Consider the following 15,590-nt stretch of genomic DNA (forward strand, 5'->3'; position numbering starts at 1 on the left):
AGTTATTGTGCTTGTTTTCATTATTATTTTGTTCATATTAATTAGTATTTATATTATTTTAGGAAACCATGAAATGAGTGTTTTGTCACGTTTTAGTTATGTGTTTATTTTGTTTTTAACATATAACGCAAAATCAAATACTATCTTTAGTTTTTGTTTCCAAAATTTTGGAAAATCAACGGTTCCAACATAGAGAATAGAAAATGAGCACAAAGTGCGTCTACAATGGCCTTGGACCTTCCCTGAAAGGGCCCCCCCCGGGCGCGGATGGTTAGAAAAAATTTGAGAGGTTATTTAATAATTAAAATATATGATATTTATTTTTTGAAATGTAAAATAAATAAAATTGTTATTTATGTCATATATAATGTTACATCACGTAAAAAAAATTATGTTAATAAGACATATTATATTAGTTTTAATATATAAATATGCCATTTACTCATTTAACAATTAAAAAATTTAACATTTTATTTTTTATATGAAAAATGTCAAATTTGATAAAAAAAAATTAAATTTTATTAAAAGACTTAAAAATTTCATAAACAAATATTTAAAAATACAAAAAAAACTTAAATTTTAAAAAAATAAAATTTCAATTAAAGAGGCCTAAAAATAAGATCTAAATTTTATAAAAAAATACGCAAATTTCATAAAAATGCTTAAAAATAATAACAAAAGATCTAAATTTTATAAAAAAATTTAAAAAATTCATAAAAAACCTTAAAATATTCAAAAATACCTAAAGTTCATAAAAATTCATAAAAACTACCTAAAATTTCATAAAAAAGACATAAAAATATTCAAAAAAAGACCTAACCTAAAATATTTTTAAAAAAGATCTAAATTTCATTAAAAGACCTAAAAATAATAAAAAATATCTAAATTTAATTTTATATGTTTTATTTTTAGGTCTTTTTCATGAAATTTTTAGGTCTTTTATGAAACTTATGTATTTTTTTAATAAAATTTAGGTCTATTTTTTAATATTTTAATGAAATTTTAAGCTTTTTTTTATGAAATTTAGGTATTTTTTGAATATTTTTGGGTCTTTTTATTAAATTTTAGGGATTTTTATGAAATTTAGGTTTTTTTAATATTGATAGGCCATTTTCATGAAATTTTTAGGTTTTTGTTACGAAATTTAGGTGTTTATTTATGTATTTTTATTATGTTTAAACCTTTTTAATGAAAATTTTAGGTTTTTATGAAATTTAGGTATTTTTTATTATTCTTAAATATTTTTTTATGAAATTTAGATTTATTATTATTATTTTTAAGTCTTTATGAAATTTTTAGGTCTTCTTATAAAAGTTAGGTATTTTTTTATTATTTTTAGATAGTTTTTATGAATTTTTCAAGTCTTTTTTTTATTTTAGATTTTTTTATGAAATTGTTTGTTCTTATGAAATTTAGATATTCTTTTAATCAAATTTAATTTTTTTTGTATTAGGGACTAAATGTCAATTTTTTAATTGTTGATAGACTAAATATCATATCTATATGTGAAAATTAATTTAATGTGTATCACTAATGTAGCTTTTTTTTTTTTATTTTTATGTGAAGTGACATTCTACATGACATAAATAAACAATTCTCTTTACCCTTAGTCATTGCAAAATATTTAAAATAATAAAATTTTGACGTATTACACTTCAAAACCAAATGCTATATATTATAAATAATAATTTTTTTAATTAAGAGAAAATATTTTTCACGTTTGGAGAAAATAAAAAACATATAAAGTTATCAAATTTATGGTATTAACTCTAACTTTGAATTTAATTTAAAACGTGACCAAATGATGTTCGGATCATAATATTTAGAATGAGAGTAGATCAACAAAGATCACGATTCACCTTTTCTTTGTGAATCATATTATATGATTTATTTGATTGACATGAAATCACGAACATTGAATATCCAACTATAATTAAAAAGTAAAGAATCTGTGTTGAGATTTGTAAATAATTAATTAAAATTCTAAGCATTTTGTTCTCTCACCCAAATATAACGGTATTAATGAGATTAACCTGAGATCTATAATAATTTTTTAAGAATTTTCTCTTAACAGTCCCTTATCAAAAGGGAAGGTACCTACCAGGAGTATAATAATTAATTTAAGAGGGTTTTTCAGTTACTATTTAAGAAAGTAGGGTAAGTACATGCTGGGTTTCATAAAGTATGTTTTTATTATTATAAGAATAATAATATAGTCTAAACATTTAATTTATTATTCTTGAATTAAACTTCTTTCTGGATTCTCAATCTTATCCACTTCATTAGCCTCTAACAACTTCATGGTTAAAATATCACTAATTAAAAAAGAATTATAATTATAATAGTGATGTCCCAAAATTTAAAATTGACCATCCGTCCCTGGAGTGGACTGAGTGGAGTGCTCCCCCTAAATGTATTTATTTGTTGGTTGGTTGGTTGGTAGACCTAATCTAATCTGGTGATTCTTGACTTGAGGGTTTATTATTATTATTATTATTATATGTTTTCTCTTAAATAAATGGCAGAGAGAGAGAGAGAGAGAGAGAGAGAGTGCTTGCGGTCTTCACGGTGCCGTGGGAGTCCGCGTTGATTCAAACATACATACAGCTCATTCTTTTATTTATTATTATTATTATTATTTATTCACACCCTTTTGGAGCCGGGGGTGGGGGGTGACGACTTTGGACCATTCCCAATTAAAATATAAAAAGATAATAATCCCATCAAAGAAAAGAAAGAAAAGAAAGAGAGTACAGATAAAAGATGATTGTTTTTATTTTAAATATATATTTTGAATAAAATGGAAAACTTTGCGTGTTCCAATTATTATTATTATAAAGTGAATATTTGGTTAGTTAATTCATTTGCATTCAAAAGAAGGGAGCGTTTGTGATACTCTCAATAATTTTCTATTATTAATTATTTTTTATAATTTAAACTTAACTGATAATGATAAAAATATTACTTGAAATTACAATTAGTGAGGAAGAAAACGAGAGGCTAAGAAGATAATGATTGTTTTTACCAAAATATTGAACCCTAACCAAACCAAACCAAACCAAACAAAAAATAGAGAATAAAAGGTTGGTTATTGAGAGGGTGGAAAGATTGGATAGGGAAGCAGCGAATAGGAATAGGATTTGAAATAGTAGCAACCCCTCCTACGTGCATGCATGGAGCAGTGCTTGAGGGTGTTAAGACGAGAGATTTCCTCGTTTGCATTAAAGAAATAGGAATAGTAAGCTATTTATTCTTTGGGACTAAGGGTCTTGCTTGTTTTATAATAATAATAATAATAATAATAATAATAATAATAATATTAATATTATTATTATTATTATGATGGTCCAATCCAATCCAATCGAGTCCAGTACAGTGACCGAGTTAGTCAGTCAGTCAGTCAGTCAGTCAGTAGGATTGGGTAATTAAAATATATAAGTTAAACATCCACTGACAGAGAGAGAGAGAGAGAGATAAAAGAAGGTTATTTTGGTCTTCCAAAATTCTAATGCTCCTGAAGTGAGTGCGAGTGTATCTAGGTCTTCTTCTTCTTGTCTCTCTCTCTCTCTCTCTCGCGTTGTTCGCAATTTTCTTCTCCACCGCCAGCACCATGGCGGAGGAAGAGAAGTCGATCCAGGAAGAGTTGTCGCTGCCAATACTGTTGGCTGACAGAGTGATCAAGTCTGCCCAAGAGGCCGAGTCCTCCAAGCTGGAATGCGCCGAACTAGCCAAGCAGGCCGACCGTCTCTACCAGAAGCTCCGCTCCGCCGTCCGCCTCACCACCACCACCACCGCCTTCTATGACCGCCCTCTCCGCCGCATCTCCTCCGACGTCTCCAAAAACCTCGAGCGAGCCCTAGCCCTAGTCCGCAAGTGCAAGCACAGTCGCGTCCTCTGCCATGTCTTCGCCATCAGTACCGGTGCCGATTTCCGCAAGGTCTCCGGCCTCCTCGAGTCATCCATCGCCGACCTCACGTGGCTCCTCTCCATCTTCGACTTCGAAGGCGGCACCAACCTCTCGCTCCCCCCCATCGCCAGCAACGATCCTAACTTCGCCATGGTCTGGTCCTCCATCGCCGCCGTCCAGATGGGCCACCTCCGCGACCGCCTCGAGGCCGCCAACAACCTCGCCTCCCTCGCCGGCGACAGTGATCGCAACAAAAACATGATTGTCCAAGAAGGTGGGGTTATGCCCTTGCTGAAGCTGCTGAAAGAGGGGGCCTCGGTGGAGGCCCAAATTGCGGCCGCCACTGCGCTTCTCAACTTATCCAACGACAAGGAAAAGGTCCGGTCAATTGCGGCGGAGCTCGCCGTGCCGACAATTGTGAAGGTTCTGGGTGACTCACCGGCCAAGGTTCAGGTTGTGGTGGCGAATTTGGTGTCCATTATGGCGGAGACGGAACCCACTGTGCAGGATGAATTTGGGAGAGAGAATGTGATCAGACCGTTAGTGACATTGTTGGGCATGGATGTCGTTTTGGATGATCCTAAGCTTCAATCAGGTAAGCCTAGTCTACATTCGCTAGTTCAGATAAACAAGGAGTTAGCTAGAGACCCTTCGTTGAACCATGTTCACCATTCCAACAGTTCATCATCTTTGCATTCTGATGGTAATAGTAGGGGAGGGCACCATAGGAAGGATAGGGAGTTTGAGTCGCCTGAGTTGAGGCTTGAATTGAAGATTAGCTGTGCTAAAGCCTTGTGGAAACTCTGTAGGGGAAGTTTGCTAAATAGCAGGAAGATCACTGAGACGAAAGGGTTGATTTGTTTGGCTAAGCTTATTGAGAAGGAAAGAGGGGAATTGCAGAGTAATTGTTTGATGGCCGTAATGGAAATAACTGCTGTTGCAGAGTCCAATGCTGATCTTAGACGAGTGTCTTTCAAGCCCAACTCTTCAGCTGCTAAGGCAGTGTTGGAGCAGCTTCTGAGAGTGGTAAGTGAAGAAATCAGTCCGGAATTGTTAATTCCCGCTATGAGATCTATTGGGTTTTTGGCGCGAACATTTCCTGCAAAGGAAACTCGGATCGTTAATCCTCTAGTCACCCAACTTGGCCACAGGAATGCAGATGTGGCCTCTGAAGCGGCTATTGCCCTGGCTAAATTTGTGTCTCCAGACAATTTCAATTGTGTGGAGCACTCAAAGGCAATTGTTGAATTTGACGGTGTTCCGCAACTAATGAATCTTCTCAAGACCAATAGTCGAGATCAAGTGAATGGACTTAAATTGTTGTGCTACCTTGCCTTGAATGTTGGTAACAGCAAGGCCCTTGAGCAAGCAAGGGCACTCAATGTAATTGAGGGGACAGCCCGTTCTGTGGGGGCTCAGCATCCGGATTCGAGAGAATTATTTGCCAGGGCTGTGCACCACCTCACTCTCTATCAGGCTGGAGCTCATAGACAGGCTTATGGACCATAATTGCAATTACATTAGCAGGCTGAATAGTTCATTCAGATGGATGTGTCTTAGGATCCTTATGTTCATGGGTGCAAAATAATACATTTTTCATGCATGGAAGTCTATGGCACATGGAACAGAGATGCTTTGCTTGTAACCAATCCATCATTCAAGTGAATGTGGATATAGTTGATGGCTGGAAAATATGTTGCTCTGTTCTCTTTGATATAAAGAACTACCAAATTGTTGTTTCTTGTATATTTTATGCATCTTTATGATGTGTATCCTCTCTCTCTCTCTCTCTCTCTCTCTCTCCGCACTTGTTATTATATAATCTATCAGATCCCTTTTATATGGATATCTTGTCATTTTATTCTTGTATAATCTGGCCTATAAGGACAGAAGACGTGGCAAGTGTTTCTGGATTAATGATGTAGTTGTCGGAAATTGCAGTTACGCATACATACGTGCATGCATGCTTATATATGTGCTCTTAGGGCAAAGTTACCCTGGGAGGTGCAGCATTGTTCCATTAATGGGTTAGTATTTAAGAAGATATGAAGCTAAGTTATTGTATGGCCTGACATCTTCAAATCAGTTTTCTGATTTTAAGGAAAAAAAGTAATATTTACCAAGTTTTGCCCTCCAAGCAATTGTTTGCAGACATGAATGTGGATGGGCGTACCTAACTAACACCATTTGTTTTCATGCTTATTTTGATGCATAATTGACTGCATGCTTACAATTTAATTTGAAGTGTTTTCAATAGTTTATGTTATTGTTCAATGTTGTATGTCTTCTGCTTTCTTTTTTTGTGTTATTCTCTTTTCATGGAAAAACCTGTTGGTTTACAATGCAGATTTTGATTTTCTTGGCAGTGACATAATTTCCTTGTAACTGTTCGGCAAGTATGCAGATATGCATGCCATGGATCAACCAGATATTAAGAAGGTATGACCTCTTGTTATTTGCTTAAAATGCCACAAGTTCCAATTTTGTTTTGATTTGATTGAGACATAATTCATATGTTCATTAATTGGCTTACATCACATTCCATATTTGTCTATTTTATTTTATTTTTTATGAAATAAAAAGATGGGTAAAAAATTTAAAAAATTCAGGTGCAAAATTTAGGAAAAGAAAACAAGAATATGTATATAATGGTGTTTCCAGGTCATTTTCAGGCTGAAAGAAGGGGAAATTACATGTAAAAACAAATTGGTGTTGGAAGATGTGTTATGTGGAACATCAGTTCACCAAAATCTACAATGTCTAGCATAAAGTCCTCCTTGTGGCATCAAATTCAGATGCATGGATGCTTCTCGGATTGCATTATATTGTTCTATTAACAATGTCCACAATTTCTTACGGAACTCTGAAAATATATATACATTGGATATAGCTATAGACTGATTGCTTTCTTCAAGATCTTAGAACGTTGGAACGATATGTATAAAATCCATGGAGCACAATTTACTAAATATGGCCATGGATTGATTGCTGTTTGCTTTTTTTTTTTTTGGGGGGGGGGGGGGGTTAAATCTTGGTATCTAGAACACCATTGTATAAAAACCACATGACAGAATTCATTAAATGTGGCTATTTATTAATTACTTGAGATCTTGGAATTTTGTGAGACTTCCTATAAAAACCTTGAGACATGATTTTTTTTGCCCACACAGTTGCAAATCCTTGCAAGTTCTAGAAAGGATGAGGTCTGGGCACAACCTTCTAGAAGAAAAGAGATCTCTTCCATCACATACAATGAGCAGGGAGTTTTTTAATTAAACCTAGCTGCTCGGGTAGCTCAGGCTGCTGATTCTCATTGTAACTCTGGTACACATGTTGTAGCCAAACATCCATGTTACTTGTCTAGGTAATATGAAAGAAACATGACATGTATCATATCTAATCCTTGTTTTCAGTGATTTTTGCATAACATGGGGAAACCCTGATGTGCAGTGGCATTGCAGATGGGGAAGAGCCCCGTCACAGCCATCGTAGATGGGGAAGAGCCCCATTTGCAATGGCATTGCAGATGGGGTTTTCCCTGTCTGTGATTGTTGCAATGAGGCTCTTCCCCATCAGTTGACAGATGAAATGACCCTTACCAGCAACGATCTTCTCCTTCCTCCCTATAGTTGCGATGGGTGGAAAGCAAGATTCTTTCGTGAGAGAAGCAAAACAGAAATAGAGAGAAAAAGTTCTGCTTAGGGTTTTTATAGGGACATTTGAGAGAATAAATTTTGTACCAGTTATTATAAAAGGATAAAATTGAAATATACAAAAATTTAATAAGTGTGTTCTGTATTTTCAACCTCAGCCTCACCAATATTTTGAGGTTGAGTTTGGGCCCTCAAACGTAGTGAAACTGGGTTGAGTTGGAAGAGATGGAATGTTACTGAACACCCTAATTACTGCATTTGGGAGCAAACTCACCTCAAACTTGCTCCCATCTCAAACACAAACAGGCCCTAAGTGGTGGGTTGAGAAAGGTTTTTATTGCAAAGCACTTGAGCATTGAGAGGCCACTGGTACCGAATGGATTTGGCGTGCAGTAATGATTGATAAACCTTATGTGTTGGCTGAGATGAGCTGGACATCTTTGCATCATGTCTAGGGAGCTAGCGCTTCAATTAGTTAGTAAAACAATATGGAAAGAAGACTTGATGTTCATATTTCTTTTTTCCTTCTCTTTTTTGGGGTGCAGTTTGCAGGAGGGGGTGCTAAAGATGAAGTATATTTGAGAATTGAGATGGAAAATGCAATTGCCATAGAGTTGAAAATTAATTTTCCTGCTTTCTTTTTATTTGGAGCTTCCTATCGAAGTTGTTGGACGACTGTTGTTGATTTGAAGTTGGAAGTGGCTTATATAAGCTTATGAGGACACGACACCCTGGCCTACTACCCTTATTTATTTATTTTTTTTGGGTCACAACAAGAACAACAACCACAAGCCTTTAATCTCATTAGGTGAGATCAGCTACAAGCCCACATCAATTCTTACACTCCAGTCATCACTATCCCCGACCATATTTTGTGAGCTCATTATATCTCATATAATGTATAAGGGTTTTCCATTAAGGGCCTGTTTGGTTCATTCAAATGGGAAAAAGGATTAAGTACATTTATGTTTGCTTGCAACTTTGGAAAAGGTATAACCATACCCTAGGGAATGCTCATTCTATCATATGCGGGAATGGTGATTCTTTCCAAATCAGGATGGAATCCTGATTTAATTTAGTAAAATTTCAATTATTTCTTTACTCCATATTTTTCAAAAGTTACAAAAATATCCTTAGAAAAGAATAAAAATATATTTTATTAACACCAAAAAAAATAAAATAATACTTTATTAACATCCAAAAATAACAATAATTTTTATTATTTTTTAGACTAAGGATATTTTTGTCATAGAGTTATTTTTTTCATTCCACTCCATCCATTTCTAGTGTACCAAATATAATAATGGAATTGAATGGTCATTTCATTGCTAACTGTACCAAACACGACAAGGAACTAACGATTCCATTCATTTCTATTCCCATTCCCTTTATTTCCATTCTAGTGAACCAAATGAGCCTTGAGATTTTATTTGTTCTTTCTTTAATCTCTTTTAATTCCATCCACTTGCCTCACGATGGGTATGTCGGTCTTCTTCTTACGTGTCAAACCATTTTTGTTCTGTCTTGTGAATCTTATCTTTAACACTTACACCTTATTATATATGAACTCATTCAATTCTGTCTTTTTTGTATGGACACTGTTGAGTTTGCCTTGAGTTTGAGTGATAGGAGATCAATGAAGTCTTGGTGATCTATCGGTTGGAAGATTTAGAATAGTTAGGTTTCAATTTCAAAGTGTAATTTTTCTTAGTTTTTGGGGTCTGTTGTGTTTGCCTTGAGATAGATAATAGGAGATCAGTGCAAGTTTTGAAGATTTATTGACTGGATTTATTTTAGACAGTTAGAGTTTTATTTCTCAAAGTGTAATTGTTGTATCTTTGGGGGGTCTAACCGTAATATCCCATATTTGATTAGTTATATGGCGGGTTTCGCCTCTTCTATAAATAAGAGGGTGAGGCGACAGTTTAGAGAGATCCAATATCCTTTCAAGCTCTCAATTGCTATTATGAGTACATGTTCTAGAGAAAGTGAGGCTTGTGTATGAGTTCTTGGGCTTTCTTGGAGTGAATGAGGGATTGTACTTGAGTGATAGGATTGTATAAGAGCTTGGGTTTTGTACTGATCAATTTCTACTAAATAAAGGCTGCTCGATTAAGGGGTGTTGGATTGCTGGATCTAGAGCCAATTCAACTGGCTTGAACCAAGATAAAATGCTGCGTCTCATGTGGTTTGATTGTCTTTCTTGTTCTGTTTATGCTTTTATTTTTGTTCTTTATTAACTGTTGTGTTGGTTGTATGTTGGCCCGATAAGTTGTGAGTGTGTTGAGTGGTGTTTGATTGGTTTCTTGGATGTGTTTAAAGGCTGCTAGTGCTCCCAATTTATAACAAGGTCAAATTGTAATATCTCCAATGTTGGCTAGTTTCATTGGGGTGTCCGCCCTTTCTATAAATAAGAAGGCATGGGGCAGTCGATAGTATCAAGGTTAATTGGTGAGTTACTGAGTTCTTAGTTTTCATTTGTGATTGAGTGTTGTGTCGTTCTTGATAAAAGAGAGGCTAAGTGATAAGAATTTAGTCCTTGTGTATTCTTGAGAAAACGAGGGTTTTGTACTTAGGGATACAGATGAAGGAGAGGGGTTGATGTATCGATCAATTTCCTACTGAATAAAAGACTGCTTTGTGGGTGTTGGACTGCTGGATATAGGTTTGCCTAAGGGCATTTCAAACTAGGATAATCTTGATCTCTTTGTGTGGTTTGATCTTTTTTCATTTATTGTTCTTGCATATTCTTTTATTATAATCGATTGTTCTTATTGTCTTTTGTCAGGTAACGGATCTGGCAAGGATTTCTCAAGAATTCCTCAAGGAATTTTGGAGAGTTGGTAGAAGACTTGATCGAAGAAAAAGAAAGAGAGAGAGCGAGCGAGAGAGAGAGAAAGAGAAGGAAATTTAAGAGGAAAATTCGAGATTCAATTCATTCACGTCCTCTTTGGATGAGATTAGTCTCTATTTATACTTATCTCTCTCAACAATTGAAGTTCTCCGGCCCAAGTACAACTTGCATCGTAACGGCCAACACCACTTATAGTAGGCATGTGCGTATTGGTTGTTCTGTTTCTCTCCTACTCTCCCGAGTTACATTTAGTTATTTAGGCGGTACATGACATCTTTTTGATTTTGTGAGTGTGTAAGGATTTGATAGGAGTATTCTTCTCGTGTGTTCCTGATTTGTAAGTCCTAACAACAACGATCTAGTATTAGAGCCTCCCTTCAAACCATGATAAGCTTTCTTGCTACTTTTTCTTGATAGTCTCTTGTTGATTATTTGAGTCATTAATTTTGATTATGGCTGCAACAAGATACGATATAGAGAAATTCACTGGCCAAAATGATTTCGGCTTTTGGAGGATCAAAATGAAGTTCTAGGGAACTTAGGACTGAAAGGGGCACTAGAAGAAGAAAAGAAATCACCTGAATCTAGCACTGCTGAACAGAAACAAGAATTAAGTAAACAAATGGAAGAAATAGATGAAAAAGCCTATAATACTTTGATTAGTCTCGATGATAAGGTCTTGTGGGAGGTCTCCAAGATGACCATTGCATTATCCCTATGGAATAGACTAGAGACCCTATACTTGACCAAGACCCTTTCCACTCGATTATTCTTGAAAACCAGATTTTTCTCATTTAGAATGGGAGAAGGCCAGAAGCTGCAAGACCATATAGATGACTTTACAAAGCTTTGTCTAGACCTTGAAAATATTGATATAAAGTATGACAATGAGGATAAGGCTCTCGTCCTTTTGCATTCTTTACCTAGATCTTATGAGACTTTTGTTGACATATTAAAACATGGAAGAGAAAACCTGTCTCTAGATGATGTTATTGGAGCTTTAAACTCCAAAGAACTTCAACAAGAGGTAGAAGTCAAGAATTCTATAGGAGATGCTCTTACAGCTAGGTGAAGGCCTGAAAAAAGGGATCCGAAGAACTAGGGGTAGGTCTAGATCAAAGTCTAAAAATGGTAGGAGACCCGTAAGATGTTTCTTCTGTCATGGAGAAGGTCACATTAAAAGAAATTGTTCTAAGAAAAAGAGGAAATTTCAGAATAAGGGGAATGTTGAAATCTCATCCTCAATTTGTGAGTTTGAGTATGACAGTGCAGATGTACTTGTTGTGTTAAATACGGAGGATAGACAGGCTTGGGTATTAGATTTTGGTTGTTCATTTCACATGACACCTTATAGGAATTGGTTCCTAAGGTTTAGGGACATAGATGGGGGTAAAGTGCTTCTAGGAAACAACTAGGAATGTAAAATCAAAGGGATTGGGGATGCTAAAATCAAAATGCATGATGGAAAAATTAGGACACTGTCTGTTGTTAGATATGTGCTAGACTTAAAGAGAAATTTGATATCCCTTGGAGAACTAGACAAAAATGGCTACTCCTATAGAGGAGTTGGTGGAGTCCTTAAGGTAGCATGGGGGTCCCTCATATGCATGAAGGCTACCCTTCAAAATGGCATATATATGCGGCAAGTATCCATAGTTGGTGGAGAGTCGGCATTAGGAAAGGGAAAAATGGTAGAATTCTAAGAATTGTAAGATAGCTTGATTCAATAAGCAAGAGTTCCAAACCAATTACAACCGAAAAAGAAAGAAAACAGGGCAATTTGAGAGGCCCTTAATCTCTCCTACTTTCTGGAAAATTCTTCACCCCTCCCTCACCTCCTCCACCTCTCTTTTATTCCTCATTCTCTAACATAATTAGAATCCGCACATGCAGGTTGTTACACAACCATGCAATTCCTGTTCTACCCCTCCTCTAACAGGTTGGCTGTTACAACCACCACCCTAATTTCCCTAATTCCCAAACTATCCCTGATTCCTTGGACGCCTTTGGTTTGTCCAGTGAATCGGTGGTCTATCAAAAATCCTATGAGCAATCCAGGTTATGGCATTATAGGATGGCTCATATTAATGAGCAAGGGCTTAAGGAATTGGCTAGGCAAGGGATTGTGAGTGCTGGAAAGGTAACAACTATAGACAAATGTGAAACATGCATATTTGGGAAATCTGCTAAGGTTAAATTTCCTAAGAAGGCTATTCACTTCACTAAGGCCCCTTTAGAATATATTCATTCTGATCTTTGGGGCCCTTTCGAAGCCTTATCTCATAGTGGAGTTAGGTATTTCCTATCCATAATTGATGATTACTCTAAGATGGTTTGAGTTTATGTTTTAAGATCAAAAGATAAAACTTTTGAAACTTTCAAAACCTGAAAAACTATGATAGAAAATTAGAAAGGAAGCAAAATTAAGATCATTAGGACTGATAATGGATTGGAATTTTGCAACAAGGAATTTGCCCACCTATATAATCAAGATGGTATCCTTAGACACCTAGCGATTCCAGGAAATCCCAAGCAGAATGGTCTAGCTGAGAGGATGAATAGATCTCTCTTAAAGAGAGTTTGGTGCATGATTATTCATGCTAGGCTTTCCAAATCTTTTTGGGGAGAAGCCATATCTACGACAACCTATGTTATTAATAGGTCACCATCCGTAGTCACAGGGTTTACAACCCCCTATGAAATGTGGACTGGTCACAAGCCTAATGTAGACCATATTAGGGCATTTGGGTGTATAGTCTATGCTCATTCTAAGCAAGGCAAGCTAGACCCTAGAGCAATTAGGTGCTTGTTTATAGGATACTCAAAAGGAGTTAAGGGTTATAAATTATGGAGTCTAGATCCAAATATGCCTAAGACCTTTGTGAGTAGAGATGCCACTTTTGATGAGGGATCTAATATAAAAGACTTTGAGGAAAAAGAAAAATCAAAGGATGCTGAGAAAGGCAAAGCAATAGATGTAGATCTATCTGAAGAACCATTAGACAAAGGCAAAAATAATCCTCGAGATCAGGACCTAAACCTTCAAGAGGAATATGAAGGGTATGGAGAATCTTCTCCAAGTCAGCAGGATGACTATGAAACATCCTCCTCTAGGCAGCAAGAGGATTATGAAGAATCCTCCTGCTCAGAAAATCCTCCTGATCCGGAGAGGTACAATGTTGCTAGGGATAGGCAGGGGACGGTTTTCTAACCGCCGGTCAGATATGGTTATGATTTAGTGTCTTATGCCCTGACAAGTGCAGTTTCAAAAATGGGGGAGGAACCTCTTTCATATGCAACAACAATCAGGTCAAGAGATTCTTAGAAGTGGCAGGAAGCCATGCAATCTGAGATGGATTGTCTTAAACGAAATAACACTTGGGTTCTTGTAGAAAAACCCTTAGGGAAGAGGGTTGTTAGCTGTAAGTGGTCATATAAAATTAAGGAGGGTGCTGGAAAAGAGGATAAGCCTAGGTATAAAGCTAGGCAAGTGGCTAGGGGCTTGACCCAAGTGGCCAATGTAGATTTCAATGAGGTATTCTCACCCGTAGTGAGATACACCTCAATAAGGATCCTTCTTGCAATAACAGCCCATCAAGACTTCATTTTAGAGCAAATGGATGTCACCATGGCTTTTCTACATAGAGACTTAGAGGAAAATATTCTTATGGAACAGCCAAATTGGTTTGAGGTGAGAGGAAAGAAAGAACTGGTGTGTCTTCTTGAGAAATCTCTCTGTGGTTTAAAGCAATCCCCTAGGCAATGGTATAAGAAATTCGACTCATTTATGTTGTCCCAAGGGTTTAAGAGGAGTTCATATGATAGTTGTGTCTACTTTAAGCATATGCCAAGTGGTGTATCTATATATCTTCTCCTATATGTAGATGATATGTTGATTGCTAGTCAATTAGCTATGGAAATCAGAAATTTAAAGCTGAGTTTGAAATCAGTGTTTGAGATTGTCACGATCTTGGGTATTATAGGGGCAAAGCTGTAATTGAGTAACAATTATAGTTAGGGGGTATCTTTGTAATTTGGTTACAGCACATGGGTGTTATTATTCTGTTATTTCCCTTTTTGTCTTGTAGCTTAGTTGGTTAGAGAGTTTTGTTTGGTAGCTAAGTGAGGCTGGCTATATACATATAGCCTCAGCTGTAGGAAGGGGATATGCAAAATTTGAATGAATTCTTAATTCTCATTTCTCTCTAAGACTCTCTCCGATCTCCCTCAAGTTCTTCCCCTTTCTCTCAATATCTCTCCCTCTTCCTACTGATTTTCCCCCTCCTACAATTCTTATTTCTTCTCCCAATTCCTATCACAACCTTAACTAACCCTAGGGTTGTGACAAATGGTATCAGAGCTGTTCGTTCCTCGGCCATCCTCTGCTAAGTAATTCCAGCATCATAGCAGCAATCAGCGTCCGACGAATTTCCGGTGAGAGAAGCGAACTCTTGAGGAGCTGCAATAGAGTTGATCGAACTCATAGGGAGCTCCAACAGAGTTGATCGAACCCTCAGGAGACCGCAACAAAGCTCGTCCTAAGCCTTTGATTAGTTCGACTACAACTAAGCGGTAGTCCTCAGCTGTCGAACCAGATCTGGACGATTTCGGAAGGCGGTTTCCAAAGGGAATTCGGGCAACTCCTAAGGCCATATCAGAGTCGCTAAAGCAGAGTTAGCGAATTCGGGCCGAAGCGAAGATGAGTGAATTCCGAAACCAATGACAGTGATTGGGCGAGTAGGAAGATGCGACTCCCTGTGAAATCGATTGAGTAGAGGTTTAAGGTGGAGTTGGACGGCGATTGGAGTGGGTCGATAGGCGAGCATACTTGAAGCGTCGCGAAGATCCATCGGACTTGAGCCCATCATCGATCAGTACAGAGGAGAATTTGCGATTGGTGTGGGAGTCCACCAAAGGAGGAGACGTGGACATCCAAGTGGGTCGCGACTGGAGTGAGCGACTGGTGCAAGAGTTCCAAGCGATTGCGGTTTGGTCGGTCAAGGAAGTTAGTGTTGCAGCCGAGTTAATTGCAGTGGTCTGGTGATTGTGCAGCGGTTTCCTCACGGTGGTGCAGTGGGTGTCGCGGTCATTTTCAACGGTTGGTGATTGGGCAGAACGAGAAGAAGGACCCGAGGTGAGTCCAGCAGTCTGGGCGATCTTGATTTGTTGTGATCGA

The 15,590-nt window shown here is 36.9% G+C and overlaps 1 protein-coding gene across 1 annotated transcript; it reads left to right on the plus strand.

Annotated features, from left to right (window-relative positions):
• Positions 1-3,502: 3,502 nt before the first annotated feature.
• LOC127795111 (uncharacterized) lies at positions 3,503-5,690 on the plus strand. Its single transcript, XM_052326566.1, has one exon. The coding sequence runs from the start codon at positions 3,611-3,613 to the stop codon at positions 5,414-5,416; it is 1,806 nt and encodes a 601-aa protein (XP_052182526.1). The 5' UTR covers positions 3,503-3,610; the 3' UTR covers positions 5,417-5,690.
• The last annotated feature ends 9,900 nt before the right edge of the window (positions 5,691-15,590 follow it).

Source organism: Diospyros lotus, chromosome 2, assembly GCF_014633365.1.
Source record: "Diospyros lotus cultivar Yz01 chromosome 2, ASM1463336v1, whole genome shotgun sequence".
In the NCBI taxonomy this organism is placed as follows: Eukaryota; Viridiplantae; Streptophyta; class Magnoliopsida; order Ericales; family Ebenaceae; genus Diospyros; species Diospyros lotus.